Genomic DNA, 25332 nt, shown 5'->3' with positions numbered 1-25332 from the left:
ACACCAAATTTTAAAAATCAAATTATTTAAAATCATAAGGATCATCAGAATCATTAAACATTTCAAATCATCAAAATAATCCTAAAGAAAAAAAGTGCGGCCGATTGAGATCACAGAAACTGAGCCATGCCGGAAGAGGCTGCTGGTCAATATGTAATCTGTACAAAGCACAATCTGATAAAATTGGAGCCTCATAAATCATTTACGTTTAAAATTTAAGAATCATAATTTGAGGTTAAACAAACATACTTGCTAATTATTAATAAACCTGAGTGTGTGTTTTAGGTTAGCAGCCCCAAAAGTCACACTTCAAAATGTGTGCATGTCATTTTATTAAATGCAAACAATCAAGCTCACTTTTCTTCATCATCTTAAAGTATTTTCATTGCCTTTGAATCAACTGGTGTTTTACATTTGCATTTATGCATTTGGCAGGCACTTTTATCCTAAGAAAATAATATACTCATCTGTTAAATATATGGTGTGATCGAGACAGTATCTCGAGATCGAGATCTTACAGCATTAATGTATTTTAAAACATTTTTTTTTTCTTTTTTTTACTTGGTGTAATGAGACAATTAATGAAAACTGAGATGTCTGCCATTGTACAAAATTGTATTTTTCACATTGAAAAGCACATCAAGAACATTTGTAATTTTACATATTAACAACAACCTGATAATTTACCATTCATATACGGTCAAAATGTAACATTTTTATAACATTATTATTGTGTCTTTATTATTATGGCATGAAACTCTTGTATTCTACTTTGAAATGAAAGTCCTGAGATAAATGACTTCCCTCCACCAACATAACTCCATTGCATTTATATTTTATATATATGCATAATATATATATATATATATATATATTTATATTATATGTAGAAGACTCTGTCTGACCTGACATCCTTGAAGATAATACAGACATATGACCATGTGATATACATATACATTGTAATAGAATCAATGTGCAAGAGGATTAAGCAGCTCATTTCAGTTCAACAGGTCTGATTCACAGCAAGATTAACATCTTCACATGACTGAAACTGACAGCAGCTTCACCTGCAGGAATTATTGTGTTTAATGATGAACTCACATTAATGTGAGTGTTTTACTGGCAGTAGAAGGTCATGACGTTCTCTTGGTTTCCTCGTATGAGCAGGGCGGGACAGTGGATGCCGTAACTCAGCGCTTCCACCCAGGCCATATAGAGAGAACTGGGACAGTTGACATCAGGGACTGGAAGAGAACTGAAACACACACACATTCTGTTTAGAGCTGTTATCAGACATACATTAACTGGCAACGCTGGTCATATTAGTTAAGCGAGTTAAGAAGCCTAAACTTGTTTTGCTTTCGTTCTCAAAGACCCCAAATTATGCAAAAGTATGACCAATTGCTTGTGATGTCACTCATTTGTGTATCACTTTGGATTGATACATGAAAATGACGTATCATATGGGATAGGTAAACTGCTCTAACTAGCAATACTCACATTACAACCAAAGCCGCTGGGATGGAGTTCTTCTTGATGATCTCGTTTAGTCTCACCGACCTCTCCACCTGAAAATAAAATACAGTCAAATGGAGGGTCTGATGGATTGGACTCGTGTTCAAAACGACCCACACCAGCAAGCACACACACCTTGGGTTTTATGGCCTCCAGGTCTTTGTTGGAAACTTTCCATGGACTCAGTCTCTTGAGCTCCTGTACGTCTCCTCCAGCCTGTTCCTCACTCAGCATGAAGGGGGCGATGTTTTCCTCATACCGCTGCCAACTACAGGAACAGAGAGGAAGAAGAATTTTTACATACTGTACATTATTACAGCTCCTCTATTCCCAGTATGTCTGAAACACGCTGATTTCTTCAAATTGATTGCTCTGATTGGCCACCTGACCCATTAGGTTGTGACTGGACAAACACCTCAAGCGTGCATCGGAAATGTAACAGGCCTCGCCATTATCGCGAGCTTAAGCTTCCAAGGCTTCTAAAGCATTTGTAAATGCACAGATAAAATTAATGCCAATGATTTTACCTTATCAGTTCAAGGCCCAGTCGGATTCTGAAAATGAGGATGATCAAGCCAATCAATAGGTACCCACTTTGCAAGTTTAACCCCTCTGGTGCTGCTCGCTCTGCTCCAAGCAGGACTCGAACAGGCATCTCCTACATGGGAAGCGGGCGCGCTCACAAGGACGCTAAAGACCACAGCGTCAGTCGCTAGTGCACCTCATGAGATCAGGGGAGTGATGATTACTCTCACAGTTCTTACTGGCCTACGTTACACTCACCCCCTAAACCTCACTCCCATCCGTGTCACGGCACCATTGTAACCACTCACACCGCTCCAAGTGGGACTCGAAACAGCATCTCCAGCATGGGAAGCGGGTGCGCTAATAACAAGGACGCTTAAGACTGCAGTGCCAGTTGCTATTGCACTTCTTGAAATCAGGGGAGTGAGGATTACTCTCACAGCTCTTACTGGCCTCCGTTACACAAGCACGACTTGAGCAGAACGTTTCACAGTTGTAACTAGTCTAAAGTTTATAGCCGGCATTGTAGTCTCCCTGGTTCAGGAAGCTGTCCTCTGTCAAATGCACTGTGCACAAGAAAACGTTTGAGTTGTACAGCTCAGGAAGAGCTTTATAAACAAATCTAAAAGTAGGCATTATGCTAATATTTCACATTGTGACGTGGGCTTTTGAGGAAGTGATATCTGGACTTTTATGGCAGGTCTGGATAAGTGTTCTCTGTTAGATAGAATAGATCGATTTGTGGGAGGCTATGAGCTTTGTAGATTACTTTGTAGATTATATACAAACATAAACAGATACATTCCACACTACAGGAAAAGGGAAACATTAAAAAGAATAATTTGACCATTTACCAAACAGTGTTCAGAAGTGGTAAGTAGGATGTTTCCAATAGGTGTTTGGTGTTTTAAGCCCCCAATGGCGCCTTCCAGGCAGCGAGGGGATGGGTAGGCTTAAGGTTGAGGGTAGGGTTAGCTGCCTCTAAGGAGCCATTGGGGGCTTAAAACACCATCGAGCTTTCCAATAGCACATTAAGGCAGCATTCCTACAAACCTGCAAGTTTTTGCCCATGTTTATTTGTGAACATTTCTCACTTTTTAGGCAGAGGAGCTTTATCCACGTCTGTTATCACGACAATGTCCTCGAACTCCAGCCGGAATGTCTTCAACAGCATTTTCATGCTGGAATGAGAAACAATCATTTAAAGAACCACTGTTTCTGCTTATCAAAACTAGTATCAGATGATGATATAGTGATCCACTCACTCTTTACGGTCTTCCTTCATGGTCTCCTGGTCTCCTAAGATAAACACTCTGATTTTGCACTTTTTCCAGCGGTTTCTTCTGGTCAACAAATACGGCACTAAAAGAGTCAGACCTGAAAGAGAGCAACAGCATTCATAATAAGAAAATGGGAGTGCAAACGGATTGTGCTGGAGGTTTATCAGACCCCCTTGAGCTTTACCAAGACCAAAACCATGTTTGTCTACCAACCCAGACTGAACAAGTTTGGAACTTCATGCCATGCCATGATTTTTTTTTTCAAGTAAAAAAAGTTTAAGTATCATTCATGCAGTCGTATCTCACCTCCATCATCAGAGATCCAGTAGATGTCAATAGTCTTCCTGCCCTGTTTCGTCTGAAACACCGACCTTACTTGATCGTTCGAGTCATCGTCAGAAATATCTGATGGGGAGTCAAAAAAACAGGTGAGACGTGTATAAAAAACATTTACATCACACCAGCCAAAGCTTGATTGAGAAAAGGTTAGTGCACCCTGTCTACAATGCAGTTTTGCAGATTATAACAGGACTGCTCTGATTGACTGACATCAGGATTTCAATTTAAAATAAATGTAAAACATTCTCTGTTAGTTTAGAATGTTTCACATTCCTGTTTCCATGGTGATGCATCAAGCTTGTCATGTGACACTTCACAGTCACAATGGCGGTGTATGACTGATTGGTTTTATTTAACTTTCTGGACAAGTAAATATATTTTGTGTTTCAAACTGCTTTATCGTGAATATTTTTAGTTGATTGGCAAGTTATGATGGACGATGAGCTCTGCCATGTTGGTTTGCACTGTGGCGCAGTGTGACTCTGTCGGATTTTCATTAAAATACATCCACTTTTCCTTAAAGGGGTGGTATAATGCCCTTTTCACAAGATGTAAAATAAATCTCTGATGTCCCCAGAGTGTGTATGTGAAGGTTTAGCTCAAAATACTCCACAGATATTTTTATATAGCATAAAGTTGTCATCTTTTGAGGGTGAGAAAAAAACACACCGTTTTTGTGTCTTATCCTTTAAATGGAAATGAGCTGCTGCTCCCGGCACAGGGGGCGGAGCTTCAACAGCTTGTTTCCTTTTACCTCACACATGCATGCACTGAAAATTTCAAAAACTTTTAGCCTTTTATGTTCAGCCTTTTAACCGGAGTCAGATGATGTCAACGGAGTCAATGATGGAGAGACTCAAGAAATGACAACATGTAAAATGCAACAGGACATCTCTGATTGGATAATTGATAAATTTATGTAGCTGATGTGTAGTTACCTTCTAGTCGTTGATTAGCATATTCTTTTATGACAATCTATAAATCGTGTTCCGGGGGTGGGGTTTATGTAAATTTTAGGGTTGGTGGAGGAATGTCCTGTAGTCTCTACCAGCCGTTTGTTGTAGTCCTTAAAACGTAATTTCTTTAAAAGCAAATATCTCTCTTTGCTTTGAACTTTGAGCATTGTAACTTTGCAGATGTTGTTTATGCTCAAACAGCAACATTACACACTAACTAAAGTTAGAAAAGTGAAATAATAATCAACCACCCCTTTAAAAACAACAGTGAGCTGAGAGAAGGATACAGTAAACCTTATAGTGACCTTTAGTATGTATAAAACATGCAGCCAGATTGTATTTGAACGGTTATTTTCTTGCTTCTGTTTGGCATCAGTGTGATTTTTTACAAACTATAAATATTTTTCTACTACATCTGTGTATTTAATTGTCTGAAACAGAGTGGAACTGTTCTGATTGGTCGACTGGATGTTAATGTCCACTGTTCTGATTGGCTGACTGGGTGATGACATCAGGATTTCATTGCTTGCAGTGTAGACGGTTGATAGTAACATTCTATTTTGTCACAACATTCATTTCACTAGCAGTGCCAATGGGGTAAAAGTGCACCAAAAAATACTTCAAGTGTGTTTGTCACCTGAATTCCGGTCTGTCTCATCTTTTTCGGATTGCGGGACTTCGTCTGCATCGAATGCCAGATTATCAATTGCAGATGATCTGCCTGCTGCTCAAAATAGATCCATGTCAAACTTTGTTTTATGATTCAAACTGCAGCACCAATGCATTTATAAGTCATTATACTGTATAAAACACACAGTACACACCTGAACTCTGCAAAGCATCCATAACGTCCAATCCATCCATCATTCTCAGAATTGCAAGGCCGTAGCTGGAGTCAAACGCTTCGCTAAACAAAAAACATGAAACAAAAGTCAATATACAAAGAACTGAATGACAAATAAACTGATATTTGTGAACAAAAGCAGCATCTGAACTCACCTGATGGTGTTGACGTAGTCCTGTAAGTTCTCAGGTTTACATTCCTTCCAGTTTGTCTTGTATCCCATAACGAGGGTGTTCGGCTTCAGTTTACCAAGACCTGAAGCCTAGAAAGATGATTGAGTCTTTGAGAAGGATGTAACGAGGAGAAGAAAAAGGTGTTAGAACAGATTAGCGACGGTCTTACCTGCATGAGATTGTACGCGCCCTCTTTCAGACTGTCGGCATTGAAGGATGTGTAGAAAGAACGAACCTTCCTCTGATTCAGCCAGTCCACCAGCATATCAGTGCTGTGCTGTGGAAAACTGGACTTCTCGTCCTCCTGAAAGCATGAGTGCAATAAACCCACGACACCTTCACATCTTGAGTGCACACTGAATAAGCCGTTTGGTGAAATCAAGGTGATCTGATTGTGCCAATCAGTTTTTTTGTAAATCATCTTTCCTGAATAAAACGTTATAAAGGGATGCACCGATTTGCTACGATACCAACAACCAATACTATACAATGCTTGTGACAAAGAACTTGATTGGTCTGGATTGCTGACTCAGCACACGTGTCATTTGAAATAAAACTAAATCGTATGTGCAAGTAAAAACATTAACTTTTACATGATTTACGTATAAAGAGTGGTTCCGTACATTACAACAGGAATGCACTACACTAATCACATGTTTTCAAGAACTTTTCTATGCACAACATCCAAAGCGAGCGGCCAGAAAGCTGCCTCTCAGAAATGCGCGAATAGCCCATTAAATCTTCTCTTACATGTCTTATTGAGCTTGAACGGACAAATTCAAACTAAATTATGTCCAAATGCCTGTATAGGCAAGTATCCTTGTGATACAGTCGGTTATGTCTTAAGGGAACGTGAACAGTTGAAAATAAAATGTGCGTGTAACAGTATGTTGGATACGTGCAGCTCTTAAAGTGACAGCAGCCTAATAAACCCATTGCTGTCTATGTCCTCAATGTTTAATCTGACAAAAAAAAACCAAAAAAAAAACACTCTCTGCTCTTGAGTGGTTGAGCTTTGCTGGAGCAGCTCTAAATATTCACTGTGCTATTAAATTAAAGATACAATCAATGGAGGGTGCAATGGAGGGATCGCTATTGCTAATGTGCATCCTAAAGTTATATACCATCGCTATAAACATTAATAATCTCACTGATCCCAAACTTTACAATGGTAGTGCATATATTTAAGTTGTCAAAATAAAATGCTGCTTGTGTTTGCATTCTGTTTAACTTTCATAACGTGATGCATTTCTGAGTGACGTTAGACAGAATTGTAATGGACATGCATTTATGAATCGAACCGGGATCTTTTATTAATAAAGTAAATAGCTTTAACCCATTTGCATGATATTTCATATCATAGACTTATCGATGTTAGATTGTGCATCAAAAATGGCCCAGCTCTAGTTCTTACCATGATAATGTTCCCACAGATCATAAGGCTGATGCTTTTGGTGAAAGTGCCCACAAAGTCCACCAGAGCAGGACGGGCGTTCGGAGGGCCGGTCAGAACGAGACACTGAGGCCTAAGAGAGAGCTTATCATGAGCGGCTGGTGTATCGTGATCAGATCAGATTGGTAATATTTACTTTTACAGTCTCACCTGTAGTTTTTGACATGATCACTCACACCAGTCAGAGACATCGAGAAGGACAAAGCCATATTATAGAAACTGGCCTGATAAGACGTGCCCCAGTTAATCTCTGTACACACAATCAGACAACAGTCAATGAGTTCAAATAATTGAACATAAATGATGTTTTGATGATCATTATGGAAAATGTAAGTCATAATCTGCAACATATTGGGTCATTGAAAGCAAACCAGACAAACAATAAGGTTACTCACGAGGCTTTGTATAGGAAACATAACCTATGAGGAAGATGACGACAATGAACGTGACAAGAGCGGCCCACCATGTGAACAGAAACATGAGGACAAAAGACAAGCAAGCACCAAACAGAGACGTCCACGGATTGAAGAAACGGTACTGTGGCCGCCAGCCTGCGAGAGACGGATGACAAACACAAATATTAGGTCAGAACAGCTGTTCTCAAAAAGGGCTTCAGAATTACTTAAAATATAGCAATCAAGATATTTCTTATTTTACTGTATTTCACTCCACAACAACTGTTGGTTTTCTTTTTCTTTGAAGAAACAGAATTCACAGTCTTATACCAGGATATTTGAGGAAGTGTCATTTTAAAAGTGTGATTTCTAGACCAGGAAAAGTCCTGCATAAAATGTTATGGGCATTTTATAATAACAATTATATATATTTTTTGATATGGCAATCTCTAAAAAAAACATTTGTCAGGGAGAGATTGTGGGTGAAATATATATATATATTTTTTTAGAAATCGTTATCAGGTAAATGATGAATGACTGGAATAGTGATATATATATATATATATATATATATATATATATATATATATATATATATATATATATATTAGTACATTTACCAAAACTGGGAGAGTCCATAGATAAAACTTGACCCACCAATAAAAACTACAAACCAAATGAAATGGAAGCAAATTTTAAACCTTATGTTTAATCTCCCACAGAGCAACAACTAAATTTTAGCTTTCATTTACATCCATTTATTAGTAATAAAATTATAATGAATAAAACATTTTGTTAAATAGTAGTAAAACAAGCTGTAAAAGTCCCTTCGAGTTCAATAGATGATGAAAAGTTGGAAGGACCCATTTATATATAGAGAGAGAGTACATTATTGTTTATCTGTTCACAATGAAAAACTGATGATGATGATGATGATGATGATCTCACCAGGTGATCTGGTGACCGTCGCATGGAAGCAGCTGAAGTTAATGAGGCCGTAAGAGCAGAGGAAGAAGTTGGAGATCAGAGGAGCAATTGTGTTCAGATTACCTGAAAAGACCAATGACACCAAATGTTAAAGCGTCCGCAGAGAGAAACACCTCAGTAACTGATCTGGAGGAGATCCAGGACTCACCAATGAGGATGAAAGCCATAGCGATGAGAAACGCGAGACAGTATGCACGTAGAGGCTCGTTGTTTTTCCCATAACCTTTCCCGAAAAAGCTGATGTAGGGATAGATATTATCCTTACACAAACACTGTATGAAAACACACATACAAAAATGTTACAGTCAACTGAAGGATATACAACATTAAATCAAAACCGTCACATCATCTACCTGGAAAATTTTAGGTGCAGACACCAAGAAACCCAGCGCTGATGACAAGGTGGCGGCAAAGACACCAATGGTGATCAAAATGCCAGATCCTGAAACAGTGGTAAGAACCTGAAAAAAAAAAAAAAAAAAAAACATTAAGAGCTATTAGTAAGTCTATCCATCCATTCAACAACAAAATAATGAAAACTATAACCATATAGGCCAATGCGCTCACACGGAAGTTGTTTGCCAGTCCAGAGCTGCATGTGTAGTTCTGTTCACACCGGTCAAAGTTCCAGCCAAATTTACAGCCCAGACCGCTGCAGTGGATCGAATAATTTGATAGCGCTAAACTATCGTTCCGAATGCCAGAAGCGTCTCTTACAACAGTTGCAGCTGAGGAGGAAGAGAGGAGGTGATTCAGTGAGGAGAACGGATCACCAATAAGACGCACATTTCAATTCATTTCATAAGAGTTTATGATCCAAAAAGGTGTGACGGAAAATGGTCTAATCTCACCACATGTGATTGAGATCAATAAATAGCTCAAGGTGGTCCACAGTATGGCCAGCAGTGTCCCTTTAGGAATCCCACCTGTTGGATCCTGGAAAACCACAGACACAAGTCATTTCTGTAGTGTTTTATGGCATGGTGACTTTTCTATGTTACACGCTCTGCCTGAAAAATTGCAATATTACCTTGAGATCTCCACAGATGTTGACGCCAGAAAGAATTCCAGTAGCAGCTGGGAAAAAGATGGCGAACATCCTAAAGAAATATCCATCTGTACCTCGGAAGGAAGGCAGTAGGTTGGACATGAAAATATCATCTGGAAGAAGAAAACTGGGTTTAGGTCTGGTTGTTCCAACACAAACCAACATCAAGTTGAATGTTCATAATTTGACAAAGTTATTTCACGGTTTAGGTCTGGATTTAAAAAAATAAAAATAAAAAAAGCTGCATGATTATTGCATGACGTCATGTGTATCAGACATAGGCGAGTGTGAGCTGTGTGTGTAAACCTCACTCCCCTAATCTCAAGGGGCGATCTAGCGACTGACACTAAAGACTGCAGTCTTTAGCTTCCTTGTTAGAGAGCCCACCTCCCATGCGGACCTTTACGTCCTGCTTTGAGCTTGCGGTGAGAACTGGAGGGGCTACAGTGGTGCCGTGACCCAAATGGGAGTTAGGTTTAGGGGTTGAGGGCAACAAAAGGAGGCTAGTGTGAGCTGTGCGTGTAAACCTCACTCCCCTAATCTCAAGAGGGATCATAATATTCGGGAGTGCGAACTGAAGGGGCTACACATGCATGAATCATATGTTGTGTTAACGTTGCGGTTCTGAGCTTGGTAAACAAGAGCTTGTCATCTACTGTTTATTTGTTTTGTTGCAACAGGTCGAAATAACGACTCCCAAACTTAGAAACAACTAGATGCACTTGAAGGCCACATTCGATCTGAATATTGTTTACTCACATTGGTAGCCGAAAAATCCTGCAGCGTTCTTGACTTCGTCGGGGGGGAGGACCGTCCCGATAAAGTAGCTAATTAAGGAGAGCATGATCGCGATGAAGAACAGAATCTGAGCCTGTGGTGGAGTGAAAACCAAGAAGAACATTCATGTTACAAGAGGCAGTTTTGGGAAATGATCGAAAACAGGGTCAGAGGACAGTATACCTTCGCCTCCCAACTCATGCCAGCGAATGTGATGCAGAGCAGGATGACGACAGTAATCGCACCAATGATCCTCACGTCATTGACATCATCCACCATCTGAGATTTATAGTCCTGAGAATAAAGAAAACGATTGTGGATGAGATTTAAATAAATAAATGTCTTTAAAAAATAAATAAAATGTATGTTATTAATTAGTCTATTTATTAGTTAGTAGCCTGAGCCACAATAAAAACAATCAACAATTGTCTCATGACGTCACAGCGCACATCAGTGAAGTTCATCCGAGTCTTTGAGTCTACTGTAATGGTCACCAGCTGGAGTGCCCTTAAGAGCCACCAGAGGGCACTCCACACCAGACTATTGTCACTCTCACAAACTACATTTCCCAGAACTCACTGCCCGGACTCATCATCACTGATTGCATTCACCTGTATCTCATTACCTTATTAGTTTCAGCCTATTTATGCCATGTTCACTCATTCACTCACAGCAAAGTTTTGTTTTAGTGTCACACTGCAATTCTGAGCATTCTCCTGGTTTTCATGTCTCTTGGTTTTTGGATTTCTTGCCTGTTCCCTGGATTACTCTTTTGCCTCTGACCCCTGCCTGTTTTGTGTGTTTGTTTGTACGGACTGCCTGCCTGTGTTTGACCTTGCCTGTTCTTTGGATTACCCCTTAATAAAAGCTGCATTTGGATTCTCCACCTTCGAGTCTCGGAGCAGTTCGTGACATCTACGAGTTGATTTTTATGTGCTGTCGGTGTGCAGCCTGCAGTTGTGTTTGGAGATTATGCTTTGATTCCAGGGATACATATTACCTGTGTTAATGTGTTTAAGTAATAACCTTGTGACAACACCGGTGTTACCGATAACACACTGCATATTTTACAAGAAAATATATTTGTCAATGATGGACCTGTAGCGCTTATTTTGATCTTTAACGTTAGATCTTTCCTTTTCTTGGAACAAAAAGAATGTTTAATGTTGATTCAATATTATTCTTAATGAAAAACAAGTAGTGGGCTATAATAACAAACTTGCTTGTTACACATGGAACTTTTATTAACAAATTGAATAAGACTGATGAATGAGAATGAGAACAGGGATGTAACATATAAATGAAAGGTCTTTGGATTTTTCCCTCATTTTAAAAACGAATGCTTATATTATATTTTATATTATATATTATTATTAATGAAAACACTTCAACAAATAAAATAGTATTCTACACTGGAAAATTTGCTTATATTAAACACATCGAATTGTAATTAACAAAATTAATAAGACGGATGAAACTCACGTTGTAACACAAATAAAAGATCTTTGAATTTTCTCCTTACTTTAAAACAAATGCTAGTTATAACTATACTAACAAGCACAAATTCACGTATATTAAACAAAGAAATACAATTACTTGCAGAAATAAATGCAATTAAATCTTTTATTACCAGAAGATCTCTTGCGCTTTTGCTTCTGTCATTGTCCTGTCAGTCATCTCAGGACATTAAAAAACACTTAACGTGAAAAAGCTTAATGTAGCTTAGATGTAGATTGCCTTAAACACAGAGGGAGAAATATAACAAGCTATCTCTCTCACCCTGAACACAAATGTGCTTTCTTTCATCATATGGGCTCATCTGCTTTAATGTACATGGCATTGCTTAGTGCGGTGTTTACTGAGTTTGGTCTTTTAATATCACTAATTAAGCCACATTAAGTGTTTTCTTTATAACGGTTTTCGGAGAATGCTTAACGTGTAATTAAACACGTTGAGTTCATATTCTTGTCTCATCTGCTTTTCTGAATGCTTTATTACTATGCATTATAGTAATCAAAGTGAGGGTGTTTCACGTTAGAGTGTGCTTTAGAATGTCCCGTCATGGCGCATCACCTCTTGTCATGTGACTGTGCTTTTTTCTATAAAGCTGCTCTCTGAGTTTCCGTCAAGCCCTACAATGTGTGCATGTCTCACTTTCAAAAGATCTTTGACGGTCTCTGCAAACCCCACTGTGTGGAGCGCACAGGCGAGAGCGTTGGCGAAGGCGAAGAGCAATCCGATGGGCGCTCCGAGCTCCGGACCCAGACTCCGAGAGATCATGAAGTACGTGCCACCTGGAGATGAACAAGTCTGTTTTCACTTGCTTTGACAAGTTGGCTTCACTAGTTTAAAAAATACGCCTCACTAAATGTGTTTAAGACAAATAAAAACAATTTCACAAATCTCAGGTAAACTTATATTGTTTTAAGTAGGCCTAGCGTATATTTATATATTTACTGGAAAACGAGACAAAGATTCTGATTAAACCCATTTGAAATGAAATATTCCTGTTTTTATGGTAAACAATTCATTTGACTCACCAGACTTGACCTTCCCGTTGGTGGAGATTGCAGACACTGACGTCGCCGTGATTGTTGTGATAACGATAGACATGAAGATAATTACGTAGGTCAGAACTGCAAGCAAAAATGCACAAATGGGTCAAATGACTTTAGATAAGGTCTAGATCATTCAATTCTCTGAGGGAGAAAACATGAAACTGTTAAAAGTCATTCGAGAAGTGCTAAGTGATCAACTCACTGAGTCCGGCTTGAGACGTGATCCATGGCAGCCGCAGGTACATAATGACACCCCAGATGTTCAACATACAGCGAATCTGAAACACAATCACAGCAAACTCATCAGTGCTCTGTGGATGTAAGAATATTTCAACATTATTTAAACTCATGAATGTGAGACAATTACAGACCTGAAAAATGCTGAAAAAAGGGTATTTCTTAAGAAAGAATAAGTTTCAAGTACACATTTTCTTTTTAAAGATTTACTTTGATTAAAAAATAATATTTACAATAAATAAATTACAATTATATACACTTTTATTTGGGAGTATACCTATATACATAGCACCAAACAATCATATTTATTATGTAAATATGTAAATATTTACATTATGTAAATACAAATGTATGCATCGATAAAAAGCCGCAATAGTCCAGCAAAACATAGAAGCAGAACCCCTGTTCGCGCGCTGCTGATGTCAGTCATGCGATTGGTCGCTGCTTTAGTCAGAAGTGCGATTGCGAGACTTGTGATTGGCTACGGCTGGAGTCAGCCACATGATTGGCCGCTACTGTAGTCAAGCGAAAGCGTGCAGAACGAACGTTGACAAATGTGTTCGCGCCACAAACCCACCAAACAAAACTCTTTGTTTCTGCAAGAATCAAGTAGGTGACACATTTTGCTTTCAAAACGGCGAATTAACAGAATAGTGAGCAGTTTACATCCCTGTTAACATAATGTCCCAGTTCTCATCACTGTAATTAGAATCAAGAAACATTCAAATGCTTTATGATAATGACAATTTGGGTGAAATGTACTGAGAGACTTGAGAATAACCTGTTTATTTTTTTATTTTTTTATTTTTTATCACTTTATTATTCATTTAATTTGACTATTGGAAGAAATATGACCTGAAATTCTATAGGCTATAGAGGTATAAGATCAATTTGGACAGTATCTCAGAACATCAGCTCTTGTGTGAATTTGATAAGAAGTTTTTGAGTTCTCTGAGGGAGACATCTGGCTTTTGACAGCAGGTATCTTCGCAGATATGAGTACAGTTTGTTAATATTTAGCTTTTTGCCTAGATAGGACAGTATGAGGCAAGACTGGAGCTGAGATTTAAACTCGGGTCACCCACAGCTATCTGATGTTGAGATCTCTCCTTTGACAAATTAGGTATTTTTCTTAGGAGAAAAATCGGAGAAGCTGGAGATTTAAACATTAGCTCGTCATTTAAAGTCTAGGAAAAACTTCTTGAGATGTTAAAGAGATCAAGTATATGATTCCTGTTTTCTCACCATGACTCCCAGAACCCATCCAAAGCGAACGAGCTTTACTTTGGGCCGTTCATCATCCTCTGGTGGTGGAGGAAGATCATCAGGATCCGGCTGTTGACAGAAACATACAGAAAATCAACACCGAATTTCAAAGTGCTGCCATCCAAACAATATTCGTCACGTACAGTATTCAATAGACTCAAATATATGTGTTAACAAGTTAAATTAGACAAGAATTTTCATTCAAATATCTATTTAATTAAAATGTACTTACTGGTTTGCGCAGAACATCCAGTGATGGTCTGGTGCTTTTTATACGTCCAGAGAATGTGTCGTTGGCGTAAAAGTCATATTTTGGCACGGGGTCAAGCGGATTGTAGAACGACATTTTTTTCTTTTCCAGCTCATAATCAACCTCTCCCACATCCACGGTAACACCCTGAGGTGGGACATTGTTGTCCGGGCGCCGCAGACCCGGGATTGAGTTTCTGATGCGATCAATAAATTTGCCCATCGTGGATCTTGTAGGACTTTAAACTTTAAGAAGTCAACCTGCTTTAATCCTTGTGGAGATCACAGAAATGTTCCAACACATCCACGGAAATCACAGCGCCGAGCCGAGCGGAGATGAACCGACCTTTCTCTGCTGTCAGGGAAATGAGTTGCGTTTTCTTTTATACCTTAATAACACACACCCATTATTAGACGTACACAAACATGTTTGAAGAACCATGACTGGCAGTTCTTTGTATTGTGTTCTCTTGCTATCTTTGAAGTCTTCTTCAGAAATATCTACGAACTGGTTTCCCAAGATTTCACATCTGTCAAATGGAGTTTGTCTAGCAACAGTTTCGATGTGTGAACATCACATATCGTTCTCCTAAAGTGAGCATCATGAATGAAACGATTACAAGTTATTATTATTGGTCTGAAATGACTTGCATGACCCCATATGACTGGACGGGCCTGGAAACTCGCCCTAAAACCTGTGATTTTTTCCATGTTTTGAAGCGTGTTTAAAGTTAATCCAGCTGTTATTAGAGAAGCATGTGCAACATCTCAAACCTGCTCACAAAATCTGCTGGAAATTAGGAGACACAAATGAGATTTTTTTAACATTGACTGTTTCTCCAAACAATTACATGAAATGGAGAGACTTGCTCATATGTTGCTCTTTCATAGCTCTTCAACTTAATCTCAAATAGTTCTCCTGAAATAAATCAGACCCAAATGAGCCACTCATTGTCATCCAGTAAGAAGCAGCTCAGATCATTTGATGTGAAATGCTCGAGTTCATATTGAGATTGCTGATTTTTGATGGCAGACTTTGGTGTCTTTGCAAACATGAGCTCAATCTGAGACACTGTTGAGATCTCATCTGCAACTCTTGAGGTTACTGGGGTCTCATTCTCAGGAGAAACATCGGACAAGTAGGAAACTATAAGAAGTCACAAATTGCTTTTTTTAATTTCACTGCTGAGATATTAAAGAATTTTTGTTTCCAAATAATAAAAAGCATTCTCCAGTTGCTTCAGATAGATAAGTCTTTACAATTGATTACCCAATAACTATCTGTGTTTACTTTTTTTATGTTATTTTGCCCAAAACACATGCTTGAACATGTTAACTGAGTCATTGCTAAGGTTTCTTCCTCCTAAAACATTGAAGGGAGTTTTTCCGCTGCTATCTTCCCTTTGTAAACCTGCTTGCATTGTGAAAAGCACTACATGTAAAAAACGTAATTGAATTTAAACTTTGCATCAATGGAAAATGGGTCATTATGACAACGCATAAAACTATGATAAGCAAGATAATGAACGTCATGAAAATGTAATGAGAACATTTCCATGATTTTCCCATTTTTTATCAAATGTGACCCTGGACCACAAAACCAGTCTTATAGTTTTTTTTTTGTTTTTTGTTTTTTTTATTGAGATTTATACATCATCTGAAAGCTGAATAAATAATATTTCCATTGATGTATGGTTTATTAGGATAGGACAATAGTTGGCCGAGATACAACTATTTGAAATCTGAGGGTGCAAAAAGATTGAAATATTGAGAAAATCACCTTTAAAGTTCTACATTTCTATTGGCGACTATGCTGCATCCACTTACAAAAATATTTTTTTATATATATTAAGGTTCGTAATTTACAAAATATCTTCATGGATCATGATCTTTACTTAATATCCAAATGATTTTTGGCATAAAAGAAAAATCAATAATTTTGACCCATACAATGTATTATTGACTATTGCCACAAATAAACCCGTGCGACTTAAGACTGGTTCTGTGATCCAGGGTCACAAATGGAATTACTGTAAAAGAGCCTTGTTGTTATATGTGAAAGACAATGATTTGAACCGGCAGTACCAGCATATGTGTGTTGTCTGATATCTGCTACTTTTGCCTAGTGTTCCCATTCATATGTTGTGAGTACTAACATGAAAATATTTTGTTGATGTGGGTTTTCTTTGGGAACGAGTTCCAGCTTCATGACAAATGTTCCGACTATCTATACTGGGGTATTTGGTAAACACACCCACATGCCCATCTAACCAATCACATCTTGGTATGCAGGTTGTGTTTACTGGAACCATCATGCTTTTCATGAGGGCAAAATATGGATGGCCAAAGGATATGTAATTTATAGAGTGGACATTAGCCAATCAGTTAGTGTTTTTGTCCATTCCTAGAATTTCGATTTCAAAGAGCAATAAACCTTTTCCACTGTTTATACAAGTTTCATGGAACTGCATGCCATAAAGAAGTTCATAAAAGTTTATTTTATGAACAGTAAAACTTCTTACCGTGGCTTTTTTTGGTCATTTATTGGGCACGTTCCCATTTGGGTGGGCTTGTCCACTTTGTGTAAGTGACCTTGGGTCTTGAAATGTCATCTCTGTTAACAAGTACAAAGAATAGTACAAACAAGAAATTAGGTGTTGATGTACAGTATGCATCTACAGAACATTTTCATAAATTATTCAATGAATAAATACAATTCTGAATAAACTGCTGGTGATTAAATGCTCATTTAGTGGGTCTTAGATCTCATACACTATTATCCAGCATTTGTAATGCTTGTCTTCCTTTTCTGTGCAAATACATTAAAACTATCAGGTTGATACTTGATTATTTTGCTTAATTTTATGAGATCTTTAATGTTACATGACTAAATACAATGATTTTTTTCACATGGTCACATTACATACAGTTCATTTGGGTCACATGGCTATTTGTGTTTGATTTGATGTGCTTTTCAACAGTATGTTATTCCTGGATTTCACCCCAAACAGAAACAACATGACTGTGCTAAATAAGAATCATCTTTCTAAAAAAGTGCACGTCTACTTTGTGGTAAACAGAGGAAAATGTTCACGAATGTCTGCTGGGTTTCTGCTATTATGCAGCATTGGCGTTTCTGGAAGGTCAAACCATCAACTCTGATGAAAACCTTTTTTTGTGTGTGTGTGTGCAATTCTTAATGTAATCAGTCAACTGGGGAAGTCTAGTGGTATCTATTAGTTACTTTTAACCCTATTCACCTGGGTTGTCTTGCCTTAAAAGAACATGAAATATCTAAATTATCAATAGTGTAACCGTGTTTTCCTTTTTTTGGGGGTGAAAGTTTGTTTTTGGTGAAATGAAAACATGAAAACAGATTTTCTGTTTTATTTTTCTATCTTGTTTAGTATTGGCCTAGTTAAAATATGTCATATTAACATGTCATGTTTTTGGTATAATTTTGAAAAAAGAGCACAAATTCTGTTCAGTGATAAATGAGATATTTTAAGGAAAATTCATTAGAGACATTTACATTTTTGTTTGACAGATCAGAAACTGTTCAGATGTCGAAAGAGGTGGATCAGTTTGAAGTCAAGCAGAAATACAGCAAAACACATATCCAAAAGCTCAACTGGACCCGCCTGTTTGACGTTATCATCTGCAACGTCAAAGGGATTTGCAGCAAAAGTTAAAGGTTTCTTGATGAGAGCTGGTATATTTGCACTGTTTGCTAACTGTGTTGTGTACATGTCCAGACTATATACATAACGTTTTACTTTTACACATAGGCCAGTTCATACTGGTCACACCATTTGCAGATATTATCTGGTGTGTCATTTCACATTTTACATATAGCACAGTATAAAGCACAGTAACGCACTCTTGTTATGACTATAAAAGTAAGAGACATTTAAGCATTGAAAGATATTTGTCTGTTTTTTATAGCCACTTATTGAAACGGAGTATGCCAGATGTATTGACTAAATAATTGGCCATAGCTGACAAATATAATAACATGCACATCAACCATGCATTAAAAAAGTTTGTAAGTTATTTATATGTTCGTAAGTTGATATGTTTGTTTTAATCTCTTACGTATAGTCACATGTACATGTTCTCTTTAAGACTTCATAAAAGTTAAAAATTATTTTTAGTGATGAATAATGCTATTAATTCCATGTGATGATAATGAACAAAAAACAACTAACTTTAGAATAATTTTTCTATACTTCGAACTTGCTCAGAATCAAACTTTAGGTTATGAAACATACAAGGTTTCTATTTCTTAGTCCAATTAAATATGCACTAATTTGCATCAATTTCTAGAACAAACATCTAAACATTGGATAAAGCCAGGTTCAAAATTCTTCTTTATTTTTTGTAATATATAGAGTTTTTACATTAGGGTTTTTTCATAAACCAGAAAATACTGTCAACAGCCAGAAAGAAAAAGAAAAATCAAATGTTGTATTAAATCAGGCAAATTATATATGAACAAACCCCTCTGTAAAAACCTTCAGAATATAGATAGGAATAAAAGTGTAAAGTTTGGTGTAAGTAAGTGCTGCTGAAGTGGAGATGTATGGCTCAGGGCAAGAGAAAAAAATAATTTTGAGAAAACGTCCTTTAAAGATATGTACGGTAATTGAACTCTGCAGTGCTATAAAAGATACACTTAAAAGTGTTTTCTTTTCACTATAGCCTGAAAAAACACTATGAAAAGCTAAAAAGCCCAAAATCTCAAAATTGACAGATGCATGAAAAAAAATGTGTTTTTGCCTGCATAGTGTCTAGCCTTAACTGACCATAATTATCATTTTAAACAAGAAAAAAAAAAAAAAAAAAAAAAAAACTTTCTTGTTTAAGAACTGAGATATCTTTTAATGTATCCCTGATACATACTTAAAAAAAAAAAAAAAAAACCTTGTAACACCATCTTCATAATAATTGTGACATAATAATTGTGTCCCCTCTGTAAAGGTTGCATGTCTATCGAAATGAGATCTACTGACTCATAAGCTATTATTAGCTTGCTGTTGACTTCAGGGAATTACATGACTTCAGCATACATGAGTGCCGACTAGACTGAGTGCAGTAAACAGAGAACGGCAGTAAGGAGAAGTGTTGTTTTTTCATGGAATTTGCAAGAAAATATCTGCCCATGGAATGGGACGAACGCTGGAGAAGAGAGAAGGAGTGCAGGAAAAGAATGATAGAGGAAGGAGGAGAGAAGTTTGAGGAAGAAAACAGGAAGCTAAAATGGATCATGTCCTACAACGACAGCAGGATGGGAATGAAAGAGAGGGCAGTGAAGGACAACGAGTGCGATAATATGGAGGAAGATGAACTTCTACGAAGGTATCATAGACAAAGTTACCCAAGCGAGATCTTCCAGACTCTAGGGGCGATGAAGATGGAGAACATCCTCACGGATCTGATCCTGAGCACCGAGGATGGGATGAGCTTCCATGTTCACTCGCTCGTCTTGGCTGTGGTGAGCTCCCTTATCCAACAAAAGCTCCAGGAGAGGGATGGAGATGAGAAGGAGATCTCGCTGAGATTGGGTCCTGAGGTTCACGGTTCGGGTTTGGCTGCAGTGGTGGAGTTCGCCTACACTGGAGCCATCCGCAATCTGAACAAAGACGACATGCCACAGATTCAGACTGCAGCTCTTTGTCTGGGAGCACCAAGAGTCCTGGAGATCTCCAAAGAGGAGGAAGATGGAGGTAACAGGGAAGAAAAACTGAGTAAGATCTCAGCGGAGGAGCAGATGAAAGTTGGCCTGCAGTCCATGAAGGACTTATGGGCCAAGAGAGTGGGATGTGATGTTGAACTGGTTGCAGAAGGAATGGTTTTTCAAGGTAAGACACCTTGAGACATTGTAACATCCTAAACATGATTAGATGACCCACATCTAATAATCGTGACCATTTGTGCAAGAAAGAGTGATGCTTGCCCATGAGTCACCACAATGCTAGTGTTGTGGTTGGTTGCCAGGATGTTGCCATATGGTTGCTTCATTAGCCCCTTTCACACAGCAATCCCGGTAAATTACCGTGAAGAACATTAAAAGTGAAGAACAGAGGTAGAGAAAAAATACATTTATGTCGATGACATCACAAACCTTCTGAATCCATTCCATTCATGCATTATTCAAATTTAAAAATAAATAAATAAATTTGAACACAAGAAAATGACAATTGTTTTGTCCCTCCATTTTGTCAGATGCTGGTCTTGACTTATCCAGCTGTAGAAAAAGACAACAATAGTCAGTAGCTAGTCTTCAATAGTGAAGGACAGGGGTAGAGACAAAATGACTGTTATGTTAATGACTTCACAAACCTTTTGATTCCATTCCATCCATTCTAAACATATACATCAGTGACCATTCAAATTTGAATGTTTTAACATTTAGAAAATTACATTTTAATAGTGTCCTTGAACAGAGAAAGTAGCATCTTTAAAAGACTCAATTCTTTGCCCTCATGAAGCTCACAGGGTGCTACTGGCAGCCAGCAGCGACTACTTCAGAGGCATGTTTACCAGCGGTATGAAGGAGAGCCAGCAGGAGTCCGTGTCTCTGCTGTCGCTCGGAGCCGCTGAGCTTGAGCCCCTCCTGAACTGGGCCTACAGTGGCACTCTGATGCTCGGATGGGGCTGCGTGTTTGACCTCGCCTCTACTTCCCTCCAGTTTCAGATTCAGCCTGTCTTCTCGGTCTGCCTTGAGTTCTTGGAGCAAGAAATGGATGCCCACAACTGCCTGGACGTGGCGTCTTTCGCAGAGGCCTACGGGATGGCGGAGCTGATGGAGCTGGCTGAGGATTTTGTCCTGAGACACTTCCAAGAAGTATCTGCCACCTCAAAGTTTCAGGACCTCCCGGCCGAGAAGCTTCTGGCATTCCTCCGATGCGACGCGCTGTCCACTCCATCGGAGCTGGCAGTTTTCCGAGCGGTCGTCGCTTGGGTGGAGACAGATCTCGCTGAACGGCTCCCGCAGGCCGAAGAGCTCATGCAAGCGGTGCGTTTTTCCTTTATGACCTTCAAAGAATTTCGAGAAGTTCGTGCTGTAAACCTGAGCATGGAATGCAGTGGAGAATTTGAGGTTGAACTCTACAAATCGGCACTGAAGGAGTTTGGATTTGGCATCTCTGACCATGTGGCGCAACGTGTGCGTCACCCCAAAGATGCCCTGGTTTTGGTTGGAGGCGATCAGCTGAATCCAGACATGGATCGACGACTTCCCAGCAAGCAGCTCTGGTTTGTTAACTCTCTGAGAAGTGGAACAGGCCTTGTGAAGCAGATAGAGTGGAGAATGCTGGGAGAAATGCCAGATCAGGCCAGATTTAGACATGGCGTTGGGGTCCATCATGGTCAACTGTATGTAGCTGGAGGTTGCCACTTTTACACAAAGTATGACGTCATGAAATCTGTTTACAGGTAAAGTGATGCATACTTAAAGACTTCACAAATTCCAAAGTCCGGTTTTGTGTAATGAGTAATGAGGTCTTTAAGTCTTGTTCTATTAATTTAACTAAAAACATATAAAACACAGAATTTGCATTGCATCGCAGTTTTTCTGTGGGTATGTCAGCCTGTATTTGTTCACTTTTCTTTCACCTGTTCTCACATTTTCTCTATCCGCACATCTGCATCAACAGGTACGACCCTGTGCGAGATCACTGGAAAAGGCTGGCAGACCTTCTTGAACTAAGGAGTAACTTTACGCTGGTGGTGAGTGGAGACGCCCTGTATGCTGTCGGAGGAGACAAAGACATCAACACAAATCTTGACAGCGTGGAAAAATACTCACTAGAAACAGATTCCTGGAGGTAGGAGAAAAACGTAAAACAGGATAAAAGAGCAAGTTAAATATTTTCTAAAAGATCCCTTAGTAATAATTAACTATATTCTGCCTGTTATTGTGAAAATAAAAATGTAAACACAGAATGCACAGAATGAATGAACTGACTGACATCTTGTGGCTCTCAGAAGCACAACATACCTGTAAATGATGGAGAATCTTTGGACAATCATTTGATTTGCCAGTCCAAAGTCAAATGTTATTGCTTAGAGGTTGCTCTTTCAGCTTTGTCTCAGGCTTTTCTCTTATATGATTAATTGGGATAAATAAAACATAGGCACAAATGAGTCAATTGCCTTTTCTGCTCTGTGGAACAGCTTCACCCATCCTTTGGACCAAGCCTTAAGCGGTCATGCTGCCATTGTCTGGGGAGGTGAAATCTTCATCTCTGGAGGCTTCAACTGCAAGTACCAATGCCTGATGTCGATGTTCCTCTACCACCCAGTGAGAGGAACCACATACCTCGCTGACATGACCCACGACCGGGCCCAGCACTGTATGGAGAGCATGAGAAACCATTTCTATGTAGCTGGCGGGGTGTGCAACCTTAATAAGTACTACACCAACCAGCTGGTCTGCGAGACGTATGACCCGGTACACGACACCTGGACCGTGTTCACTCCTCTTCCCATTCCCCACGTTGGCGCGGCCTCGGCTGTCCTGGAGGAGAGGCTGTATATTCTAGGCGGTTATTGCCAGGAGGACTATAGCGAGGCAAGGCAAACTCACCGCTATGACCCTGTGACTCAGAGATGGGACAGCATGGGAAAGATGCCCGGTCCCGTCACTGACGTGCGCGCATGCCTCCTTCATCTACCTGAGCACATCAGGAAATGAGAAAAATATGTGTTGCTTTTATTTGTATAGCCTTAATGTCTACATAGGGAGCTGCCTTGTGAGGGAGAATTTTCTCTCAAATGAAAACTCATATGGAACGCTCAGTATGAGCAGCAAGTCTGATTGTCATACAAATAAAAGTCCTTACATGAAGACATTTTATAATTCATGTTAATCAGAACTATTTGAACTATTTTTATTTATACATATCATTCATTATAGAACCATTGGAAAGCATTTACGTTACTTAATAAATAACTGAAATAAAATAAAATATGAAAAATCTATTGTATTTCGGCTACATAAAGCTAAAAAAAACTATACAGATATTACAAAAACAAAAACTAATAAAAATGACAAAAAAAATCATCAATCAAAAATACTAAAACTTTAACTAAAATTAAAATCAAAACAGACACTAAAAACAAATTCAAACATAAAAAAGCTATACTATAATACTAAAATAACACAATAAATAATTCGTTTCTTCTAAGAAACCAGTTATTTTTAAAGAATCAAATTCTTATGACGGAGCGTCATGGCGACTATAAAAGGCAATCCTGTCAATCCTGCCACAAGCTCCAGTATTATTTAAATATCACAGATAAACTTTGTCTGACAAGGAAAATTACCCTACACTAACAGATAAGCATTTTTCATACATTTCATGTATTCCTATTTACTGTCGACTCTTTTGAATAGTTTTCACTGCTTCGTGAATGAATCACTCTGTTCAGTTAGTTCATTTTAATGTACTCACTCAAAATGGTTCAAATGCTTTCAGTCAATACTTTGGAACAACACAGAGAAAAAAAAATCATCGCTGAATAAGGTGGACATTTACCTACAATCTGCTGAATCCACATCTTCAAATGTTTCTTATTTTCTGTCAGCGATGACTTTATTGTTGATCAACACCTGCATCTGCCGTTTGTAAATGACTCTGTACTACAGGTGCAGGTAAGATGTTTGCCAACAGCAGAAACACTTAACAGTACTCGAAAACAGTAAACGTATCACAAAGTACCATGACATTACCATATGTATTATGAATTCTGTTATACTATTTATGAATTAGGTAATCACTATATTTACCTTGGTTCTGCCACTTTACATTTTCCCATAAATGATCTAGTTCTGAGTCATGTTAAATCTAGAGGTGATTTGAAACCCAATAGTACTGTAAAATGTTGCTCACCAGTTTTGAACACTGAATGTTTTAGTAGGCCAACAGCATTCATTTACAAAATAAGGGAAGCTATATAGACCTACCTCTTTTACTTGAATGGAGGCCTGTGACCAGTATTTTAACTTCTGTTTACTTCTGTTCATGGTTACATCTATTTATTAATCTATAACATGGCCTTGATATGTTGATTTAAATGTATTGGTGCTTGTATGTTGTCGTTAAATCTACCTCAAAAGTAAACATGCACAATGACACTTTTAGTATATGTTTTGAATTTGTGCATTACGGGCTCAAAATGACAAATGTTTATTGCTTATATTGTGAGCATACATGAAACATATTTTAACATTCATATAGCCTAAATAAGAATATGCATGATAACCTTATGTACTGTATATGCACTGCATATTTTAAAAGACATGCATTTGTAGGAAGCTATGGTGGTTCTCTTTTTTTATCATGTCATGCACATCTAGTTGTTCTACTATGTCTTTGTGTGTCTATCATGCTAAACGTGGAAAGCCTAAGAGATTCTTTCACCTCTAAAAAACATTCAAATTTAAGAAAAGTGAAATGACATATTCAAGTAAGATGGCCAGTTTTCAGGCCGGGTCTGTTGGCTGGTTAATTTCCTCTATTAACTATTAGATGTCTGAACTACACCTGAACTTTATGAGGACAGAAATCATGTTCCCTTTGAAATGGGAACTCACACTACATCCTCTAGAGCAGTGGTTCCCAAACCTGTCCTGCCGGCACCCCGACACTACACATTTTCTTTGTCTCCCTAATCAAACACACCTGATTCAACTCATCAGCTCATTATCACATGGGTTAATGAGC

The 25332-nt window shown here is 38.4% G+C and overlaps 2 protein-coding genes across 2 annotated transcripts; one reads left to right on the top strand and one right to left on the bottom strand.

Moving 5' to 3' along the window:
* Positions 1-943: 943 nt before the first annotated feature.
* On the bottom strand, positions 944-14962 carry LOC307155387 (solute carrier family 12 member 3-like). The gene is made up of 26 exons (XM_079865984.1): positions 14586-14962; positions 14333-14422; positions 13053-13128; positions 12833-12928; positions 12447-12586; positions 10476-10586; positions 10275-10386; positions 9498-9628; positions 9319-9403; positions 9035-9195; positions 8821-8928; positions 8616-8739; positions 8429-8530; positions 7481-7636; positions 7236-7335; positions 7047-7158; positions 5802-5936; positions 5615-5721; positions 5440-5522; positions 5253-5339; positions 3627-3725; positions 3306-3417; positions 3135-3221; positions 1651-1783; positions 1501-1568; positions 944-1255 (listed from the first exon to the last, which is right to left on the bottom strand). The coding sequence occupies exons 1-26, from the start codon at positions 14823-14825 to the stop codon at positions 1117-1119; spliced, it is 2994 nt and encodes a 997-aa protein (XP_079722110.1). The 5' UTR covers positions 14826-14962; the 3' UTR covers positions 944-1116.
* A 4692-nt stretch (positions 14963-19654) lies between these two features.
* Positions 19655-24742, top strand: LOC307156502 (kelch-like protein 33). The gene is made up of 4 exons (XM_079867913.1): positions 19655-20463; positions 21094-22039; positions 22261-22431; positions 22781-24742. Exons 1-4 carry the CDS (start codon positions 19737-19739, stop codon positions 23298-23300), a joined length of 2364 nt encoding a protein of 787 aa, XP_079724039.1. The 5' UTR covers positions 19655-19736; the 3' UTR covers positions 23301-24742.
* Positions 24743-25332: the final 590 nt, after the last annotated feature.

This window comes from Squalius cephalus (genome assembly GCF_949319135.1).
Source record: "Squalius cephalus genome assembly, chromosome: 3".
NCBI lineage: Eukaryota > Metazoa > Chordata > Actinopteri > Cypriniformes > Leuciscidae > Squalius > Squalius cephalus.
The sequence above is the reverse complement of the archived record's forward strand: the minus strand, read 5'-3'. Positions and strand labels throughout refer to the sequence as shown.

Bases quoted from the DNA above. Each gene is read 5' to 3' on its own strand.
- LOC307155387 (XM_079865984.1), bottom strand. From the start codon at position 14,825: ATGGGCAAATTTATTGATCGCATCAGAAACTCAATCCCGGGTCTGCGG. The intron at 13,129-14,332 runs GTGAGAAAACAG...ATTGTGTTTCAG, and splicing joins GATGGGTTCTGGGAGTCATG to ATTCGCTGTATGTTGAACAT. The intron at 5,523-5,614 runs GTGAGTTCAGAT...TTTTTTGTTTAG, and splicing joins GACTACGTCAACACCATCAG to CGAAGCGTTTGACTCCAGCT.
- LOC307156502 (XM_079867913.1), top strand. From the start codon at position 19,737: ATGGAATTTGCAAGAAAATATCTGCCCATGGAATGGGACGAACGCTGG. The intron at 20,464-21,093 runs GTAAGACACCTT...GCCCTCATGAAG, and splicing joins AGAAGGAATGGTTTTTCAAG to CTCACAGGGTGCTACTGGCA. The intron at 22,040-22,260 runs GTAAAGTGATGC...CTGCATCAACAG, and splicing joins GTCATGAAATCTGTTTACAG to GTACGACCCTGTGCGAGATC.